We start from the raw sequence: 8,647 nt of genomic DNA, 5'->3' as shown, positions 1-8,647 counted from the left end.
GCACTGGGGAGCTCTGAGGGTCCTGAGGAGCCTTGGGGTGCTGGGGGGCACTGGGGAGCTCTGAGGGTCCTGAGGAGCCTTGGGGTGCTGGGGGGCACTGGGGAGCTCTGAGGGTCCTGAGGAGCCTTGGGGTGCTGGGGGGCACTGGGGAGCTCTGAGGGTCCTGAGGAGCCTTGGGGTGCTGGGGGGCACTGGGGGTTCTAAGGAGCCTTGGGGTGCTGGGGGGCACTGGGGAGCCCTGAGGGTCCTGAGCTTCCACAGTGCTGGAGGGCCCTGGAGTGCCGAGTGGTCCAGGGTGTCTGGGGGTGCCGTGGTGCTTGGGGGGCTGGGGGTTGTCGGAGTGCCCTGTGGCGTGGGAGGGCTGGGGGTGTTCTGGGGGCTGTGATCCTGGGGGTGCCGGGGGTCCCTGGGGCTGGCTCAGTTGATCTGCTCCTCTTCCCAGGTGGAGGTTGGGATGGCGCTGTAGGGATCCATGATGAGCTTGGCGCACCGCACTATCATGGCCAGGAGGAAGAGGCACATGAGCACCACGAAGGCCATGGCGAAGCCCTTGTCCACATCCACTGCCGGTGGCACGGTGACGTTCTCCATGCAGGTGGTCCTCAGGTGCGTGGCCCCCGTGGCATCCCTGTGGGGCAGAGGCGGGCGGGATTCACAGGAGCCAGATGGGTGGCAGTGCAGGGGAAGTACCGGTGGGGTGGCAAAAGCGGCCAAAAAGGGGAAAACGTGGCTTCGAGACCCCGCTGCTCCCTGTTGTGGCTGCTGGTGGCAGTTTGGGGGACACCCAGTGTCTTCCCATCCTTGTCCCCGACACCCTCGCCACAGGGATCTTCGTTATCTAATGCTATCACCCTCCCAGCTTCCCTTCCCTGCTCAACCTCCTCATTTCCCAGGAAAAAGCAGGTTAAAACACCCCTATTAAGTTGTTGTTGTTCTTTCACAGGACGCTGTGTTAGGTGCAGCGGGTGCGCCGGGGCTTGGCTGACCCCCAGCAAAACGGAGGCTGGCTGGGGTTACAAGCAGGACAGGAGGAAAAACCGCCAGTAAGCAAACAGGGGTGGGAAAGGAGAGTTTTCCCGTTACTGAAGAGAGACGTTTGTGGCAGCAGAGGGATAATTAGATTTGTACAAGGTTGGAGGAGAGGTGGAGGCTTGTTGAGTGGCACCAGGAGAGCCATGTGGACCGAGCTGTGTGTATATAGGCGTATGCCTATATATATATATATATGTATGTTTGGGTTTTAGTGTGTTTATAAAGCTAATGTGCTCCAGGAGCAGATGACCACAGCCCTAACTACGCCAAGGACAGCAGAGAAATCAACAAGACCAAGTCCTGCAGCCCCCCAAGACTGCAGGAAGCCCCCAGGGTCTCAGCCCTGTCCCGGCTGGGGCAGCTCCTTACCTCCCTCCGGTCAGACGGATGGATGGATGCAGGCTGTGCCCCTCTCCCTGCCCTGCTGTCCCCAGCTCCGCACCGTGCCCGGCTCTGGGTGCCTGCTGTCACCCGGGCCTTCATGAATACTGCAGGAATGTGGCGGCGTCGCCTTTCAGACGCTCCCAGTAAATGGGGAGAAACAATCCGGCAGATTAAATTCTCACCCGCTATTTCCAGCACCCCCTTTGCCCAGCAGACAAAGGCTCTGGGGTCCCTTCGTGGGTCTTACGGGCCTGGGGTGAGCCGAGGGGGATTTGTCCCCAAAATCCAGCAGGAGCCAGGTCCTCCCCAGCCTGCCAGATAATTTAGAGCTGGTCCTTGGTTTATTTCAGACTAAATGGGGGGAAAAACTCTTTGAAGCTGCGATGCTTTGTGCTTTGAACTGAGCCGCCCGTTTGGCTCTTGCGAAACGGCCTCACAACAAACCGCAAAATAGTTTAAACGCCGTAGAGACACCCCTGAGCCCACGAGTGAGTTTATTTTATTCACCCCCCACCCCCCGGAGGAAAAAAGATCGCTTTGAGAAAGAGGGCTATGTAGTGGTGAGGCTTTGCTGTGAGTGCCCCCCGGGCTGGCACAGGGTGGGTTTTCGGGTGATTTTTCGGCAAAGGCTGAGTTCTGGGGTCTTGCCAGTGCAGCGGGAGCGGGAGGGGGGATAAGGGGACGTTACATCTGCGGTTGCTCTGTCCCAGGGTGCAGTACCCTGGGGTGCAGTGGTGGACCCACACCCCGTCTCGGCCCCCGCTGTGATCACGGGGTGGCCGAGGCTGAGACCCGCGAGCCACAATCACCCAAATTAATGCTTTACCGGTGAAGCCCCAAGTCCCAGTCCTGGCCCAAAGCCCTGTTCCAGTCCCGAGCCCAGTTCCCACCCAATCCCCATGCCCAGGCAGAATCCCTAATCCCAGTCCCAACTCTAATCCCAGTCCCAACCCTAACCCCTGCCCCAGTCTCAACCTTAATCCCAACCCTAATCCCAGTCCCAATCCCAGCAAGATTTCTGCCCTCCGCCAAAAAAAAAAAAATAATTTTTTTTTTTTAAAAAAAGAGCCCCAACACGTGACGTCACTCAACCCGACCTTTAACTCGCTCCACGCGCGCGTCCCTCCCCACGCGCCCCCGGCGTGGCCACGCCCCCTCACCGGGCCACGCCCCCTCCCGTGGTAGGGGCGGGGCAGGCCCGCGCTCACTCTACCCTGCTGGCCGCGCCGTCGGGGGCGTTCACCACGCCCCCCTCCCCGGCTAGACCAATAGGAGCGCCGCAGCTGGCTCCCGCCCCGCCCCTCGCGGAGGCCAGGTTAGGCTGCGCGGCAGCGCGGAGGGTTTTCCTGTGCCGCCATCTTGGCAGTGGCGGTGAGGAGGGAGGCGGGGGGGCGGCTGCCTGTGCGCGCCGGCCATGGCAGCCACCGCCGCCAACCCGGGTGAGCCGGGGCTTCTGGGCCGGGTGGGCGCGGAGGGGCGGTTGGGCTGCGGGAGTCGTGGGGAGGCTGAGGGGGTGCTGGGGGGGTCGGCTCGGGGCGCTGAGGGGGCCCTGGGCCGGGCAGGGGGCTGCTGAGGGGCCCTGAGGAGAAGCAGCGCTGGGCGGAGGGAGGCTGGGGCGGGGGGCTGGCGGTGCCGTTAGCGGGGCTGGGCTGGGCTGGTGGGGGGGGCTCGGGCCGGCCCGGAGCGGGGCTGGGCTGGGTGGAAGTTGTCACCCGGGGCTGGAGGCTTGCGGGGAGCTCGGTCGGTGGGGGTGAGGGCTTGGCCGGGGACGCTGAGGGGCTATCCGGAGCTTGGGGGGCTGGGGGCCACCCGTGGGAGCCGGTGTGGGAAGGGGGCGCCTGGGGGGGGCCTGGGCTCCTTGTCAGGTGGCAGCAAGTTGGGAAGGAGGCACCTGGCGGAGCGGCAGGTGGTTTGGGAAGCAGGTAAGCTGGAGGGGGAGAAGGAGACCCGGTGCGAGCTGGTGATATCGAGGAGCAAGATGCTGGTGCTCGTCTCCGCACCCAGAGCTTCGAGGGCTGGCACATGCCGGCGGCGGTGGCCTGCCTGCGGGGGTCTGGCTTCCATCCTCTCCCTCCCGGGGGGGGAGCAAACACTAGTGGGTTCTCTTGCCTGTGTTGTCCTTGATGGTTTATGTTGGTTTGAGGCCCTTTCTATGCTGTATGTCTCATTGAGCTTTTATTAATTAGCGACAGACAAAATCTGATGTGCTGTGTCGAAAAGGTTTTTTACAAGTCTCCTCTCTACCTGTTTAAACTGCTGAGCTGAGTAGCTGGTGCGTACGGAAGGGTGTGAGTGCCTGTCAGCAGAGAGCAGAACATTCTTTCAACTTCGGCTCCCTCAGGTCGATAACCAAAGGGTGACTCCCTGTTTGGAGGAAGCTAGAAGTTGGTGATACCTGATGCCTGCTGAAGCAAGCTGCAACTTTTGGGCTTTTTCAGATTTCTGGCTAAATTGCTCTGAAATCAGTATGTGTCTGGAATAATGCAGCCTCTGAAGTTGTGATGGAATTACAACGTGGCGACTGAGATCAGAATTTGAGCTTCTGTGTTTTCTGGGCTTTGTGTTTTGGGTTGGTTTGGGGATTTTTTTGGCTTGTGGTTTCTGACTGTTGTGGCTTGAGGCTGGTGAGGTCTTGGTTGGCATGGCCTCTACAGGTTTATTGAGGACAGTTCAATGTAACTTCTGAAGGATGATTTTTTTGTTTTCTAACGATATAGGAAGCTATTGTGGCTTTAAATATTGAAAACATTTTGGGTCATTTGTCTGTGGTGATTCCGAGGCAAGCGTGCAGAACTGGTATCTGGAAATATGTGGTTGTGGTTTCACATAATGATCTGAAATTCCTCAGCGATCAGAAGTTAGAGATGGCGTGTTAGGAAAAAACACAAGAACTCCTTATTGGCAAAAATACATCTGAAATGGAAACTGTCAAAGTTGTGATCCCATCCTGCAGCAAAATACGCTTTTGGCTCGCAGCAGTATCCCATGAAAGTGTGAGATTATTCCAAGTAGTAAAATCTCAGTCATGTGTATTGGTGGTGGTGTGGGCTTGATCAGGAAGTTCATTTCTTCTCCTGCCAGCGTAGTGCTAGATCGAGGTTGCACGGTTTGGCGGACAAAGGATGCGTAGCCAAATGTAAAGCAAAAAAAAAAATACTGCTGCTTGGGGTAAGGATGGAAAATGTACATTACGAGCCAGCTCTATAGAATCCAGTGAATGAGAAAGGAAGATACTCGTGGCTTTAAACTGTTCGTGTATTGCAGAGTGTTTATATAAGTGTAGTCTTCGGAGCTGCGTGATATTTTGCCTAATAGGAAAGTTTGAAACAAATTTGCAAGGAAAAGAGAAAGAACTTTCAACATCTGCATTTAATATTTATAGCTTCAGGCAGACTGACCAATATTAGCTTGGCCATTTTAAATGGGGGTGGGGAATACAGTCTGCATAAGCGTTATATACATGGAGATTATCAGTAAAATAAACTACTTGTGAAAGTTCTTTAAAAGCTTGGTCCTCTTCTCCTTGATGTTGAAAAACAGACTGCAGGGCTCCAGTGAATACAGGCTAATGCCCCCAAATATGCTGAATGTCCTCACAGCTTGAGCAGGCCGTGGCGAAAGATGGGGAAAACTGACCACAAAAATAAGTTAAAACTTTTTTGTGTGTTCAAACTTATTGGAAAAATAAGTTGGAACTTATTCCAAGTGTTCAGACTGCAGCTTGTGTTCAGTGTTGTGCCATCCTGGGCCTTCTGTCCTTCCTCGGAATGCTACACCAGCAAAGGAGATCACCTTAGAAACATGTGAGAGAGCTGGATAAAGCACTTTCTGTTTTTTTCAGATAAACTTACTGAAAAATAAAGTCTGCAAAACTTTTCTGCTTCCTCATCTTTCCGAGGGTGAGGTTAGCTCCTGTGCAGTTTACTGGTCTTGTTTAACTGAAAAAGACTTAAACTGTGAGTTGTGCTAGATGGAAAGCTTTCAGTTGTGCCAATTTAAGCAAGTTTTATGTTGTTAAAATCTCCTGGTTAGGAGTGAAAAGTGAATAGCTTCCACTAACCAGGAGGAAATACGAGGAGGGATTTAAAAAAAACGTGGCTTGCCTTACTTGCATTACTTTACAGGTTTTATTATTAACTTGGACTATTAGGATATTTCTGGTGCTGGCTGGCTGAATATAGGATTCATCAGCTTCACTTTAAACATTTACTTTCCTGAATGCATGATTTCAAACCCTTGAAAATGGAAGGTGCATTCTTGTCTGTGCTTTTTTTTAGTTAATTTCTGTAATGCTTCTTGGAGAAGGTTCCCATGGGCATGAAAGCGCTGAGCTGGCATTGCATGGGAAGTTCAAACAACCTAAAAAAAAAAACACCACCTACTTTAAAAATAAATCTCTTTAACGTACCTGAGACACAGAAATGGAGACGCTTTGTAAATACAAAGCCAGGTGCGCCGTTTGGACCGAAGCCTCACACATGGGAGTGAAATGCAAGTAGTTGTTAAAGTAGCATGCTGTTTATCTTAGCAGCTCTTATCTGCTCAAAACCTGCTCTAAACTTCCTTTGCTTTTTTTGAGAGCTCACTAATGGCTTAAGTTTAAATGAGATCTTGCTATGCTAAAATGCGCTGGTGGATCCTGAGCCTTGGCGAGCAACTATATGCTAAAAGTCTTTGCAGCAGGAACCACCGTTTTTGCTGTGCTTTGTACAGTGCCTGGCTAAGTGGTACAATAAAAATGCGTTTAAGAGCTACGGCAGGCCCTTCTCGTAAATAACAGTTTTGAATATTTTCTTTGACTTTATTTCTGAAGCTTTTTCACTGTTGAGATGCCAGTAGTTGCAACAGAGCCCTTCCCAGGAGAGCTGGGCTGGAAGTCTGGCTCTCGAGATGACATTCCCTTAGCGATCTTCCAGCCTATTCTGTTCTGGGTCGAACTGTTGCCTGAATTGTGGTTGTGCTTGCAGATTTGTATTCAGTTACAAATGAGGATCTGTAATTTCTCCAAGCCGTCTCTGCTTATCTCTTCTGGCCTTAATTAGATTTAACACATGCTAAAGGCAAGCAGGGATTGATTCTGGAAAGAGCTGGAACAGACCTAACAAGGATGTTGCGCTGTGAAACCCACCCTGCCCTCTGAGAAAGATCAACTGGGACTTCTGGTGGCACATGTGTTTTTTGAAGAAACCACTTCCGAAATGAAAATGAACATTTGTCCTGTTGATCTTAATATTGATTGTTTCAAAGGAATATGTTCCTTGCTTGCCTCTTTATTTGGGACGAGATGAAAAATGTTGTTCTCACCATTTTGGATAGCTAAGCATCCTGATATTTGGGAAGTGCTAGTCACTGCTCTGAACAGCAGCTTTCCCGGTGATGGTAGTTTAAGTTGTGAAACTGGTGTTTCTTGGTTGTAATGTACCGGGCTTTCTTAGAATTGGTTGACTCTGTTAGCTGGATCTTTGTCTCAGGTTGCCTCCAGCTACTCCCATCTTGCCTTTTACGCTTGGAGTCGGTGGCTTTCAAGTGCCAAAGTGGAGGGATTTCTGCTTTTCTCATGACGGGCATCTGGGCCAATGGATTTACGGAGCACGTGTGCACTGGAGACGCCTTCACCACCCTGCTGTTGTTGAGTGCGAAGCTTTCGGAGCTTGCATTGATGGGTTGGGTGCCAGCAATTCCACGCTAACCTCGGTGTATCGTTGCTCCGGGGCTTGTGTTTGGATTGGGGTAAAATGGGAGTTTTGAAAGGAAGCTTTGCATTCGTGTGAGTGTCCTAGAAATTCTGAAGGGTGAAGAAGCTCGACAGACCTCTTCCCATCCCATCTGGCTGCCCCACGCTCTCCCTGTTTTTGGGGTAAGGATGTGGTAGAGAGGCTGGTGGGTCACGTGAAAGAGTACATAACCATGTTGATGCTCTCCCTCACTGTGCAGAGCAAAATATTAACCAGTTGACACTGCCAAATCTCAAGATACTTTATGTTCTTCCACTTGTGAAAGGGCGCATTGTACCACGAGAGGGAAATGTTTCCGAGTAGGAAGCTGAAGCACGAGGTAAAGTGGTTTCATCGTGACATGCTAGTCCACGCAGCAGGCTCCTTGGAAATATCAAAGGCTCAGATGAGGCATTTGAAAACAAACAAAGACGCCCTCCCTCCCCCTCAACCCTATTTAAAAGTTAGTTTGCAGAGGAACAGCACAGTGTCACTTCCTTCCCTGCCCAAAAGCGGAAATTCCTCTCTCCTTAATAAAATGATTATCTGCTGTGCTCCAGAAACTTGATTTCAGAGCGTGGCGTTTAAATACGTATGTTGGAAAGCCACAGGCTCCTGGGAAAAAGGAATAAACCTTCTGACCTGGTTTACTCACACTTGAGGCCGTGTTCCGCTAAACAAAGACCTTTGATATCGGCCCTTTCTGCGCCTTGGGACTTCACTTGGAAATAAAGGAAGGGGCACAGAGGGTCCACGCAATCTGAAATCGAGCGGAGAGGAGATGGCAACGCTCCATGGTCACAGCGTGGAGGATGGAGTGCGAGGAAGGCCGACCTCCCTTTATTTTAAGTGCATCACATCAGCTGACTTGACTTTATCACATAGGGACCGGTTTCCCAGCAGAGACCTTACGTATTCACGTGGTGAAAACCACTAACCTCAAATAATCTTCTGTCTTTTAAAAATTTGCGTTTCTATACTTGATTCTTTGTTCTCGGATATTTTATTTTTTCTTGAAACATCAGAGAACTCCTTGTGTTTTGTTGCTGTAGTTGGTGTTGAAATTGGGCATGCTCACTCATGCTGTTGTTTGGGACTGTTATTGTTGGCCCCTTCAACTGCTGAGCGCTGAGCTGGATGCTTATTCCATATTTTAGCCACCCTTGGGAAATACTATGGACTGGCAAGGAAGAAACTTCTTCAGCAATGCCAGCTGCTCGGAGGAAAACAAATCAGGCAGTAATAGAGGCTAGCAGTATTTCTGTGGTGAAAGATTATTTATATTTTAAGGTGTGGGTTTTTTTGTTTTTTTTTTTTAGAAATACCAGAAATTTTGGAGCATGTTTTGTGAGAGCTAGAGCTGTTGCTGCGAGCCAGCTGCTGTGATCCAGCCGCACTGCTGCAGAGGTGGTTGGGCTGTTGCACAGCTCCGCTTTTCGCTGTGACTGTCCAACGCTGGCCGTACTGCTGAGATTAAACTGCTGTCGGTTGAAATCTGATTTCAGGAACTGTAAAAA

The 8,647-nt window shown here is 51.5% G+C and overlaps 1 protein-coding gene across 10 annotated transcripts in view; it reads left to right on the top strand.

Moving 5' to 3' along the window:
• The first annotated feature begins 452 nt into the window (after positions 1-452).
• The window catches only part of ARNT (aryl hydrocarbon receptor nuclear translocator), a 29,147-nt gene continuing 20,952 nt past the window's right edge, over positions 453-8,647 (top strand). For 8 of the 10 annotated variants that reach the window (XM_055791744.1, XM_055791741.1, XM_055791737.1 and 5 more), the window contains exon 1: positions 2,709-2,855. In XM_055791744.1, the coding sequence (XP_055647719.1) occupies positions 2,831-2,855 (25 nt within the window). In that variant the 5' untranslated portion in view covers positions 2,709-2,830. 10 annotated transcript variants of the gene reach the window in all.

The sequence above is a fragment of the Falco peregrinus genome, chromosome 19 (assembly GCF_023634155.1).
Source record: "Falco peregrinus isolate bFalPer1 chromosome 19, bFalPer1.pri, whole genome shotgun sequence".
In the NCBI taxonomy this organism is placed as follows: Eukaryota; Metazoa; Chordata; class Aves; order Falconiformes; family Falconidae; genus Falco; species Falco peregrinus.
This window is presented reverse-complemented; position numbering and strand designations above follow the sequence as displayed.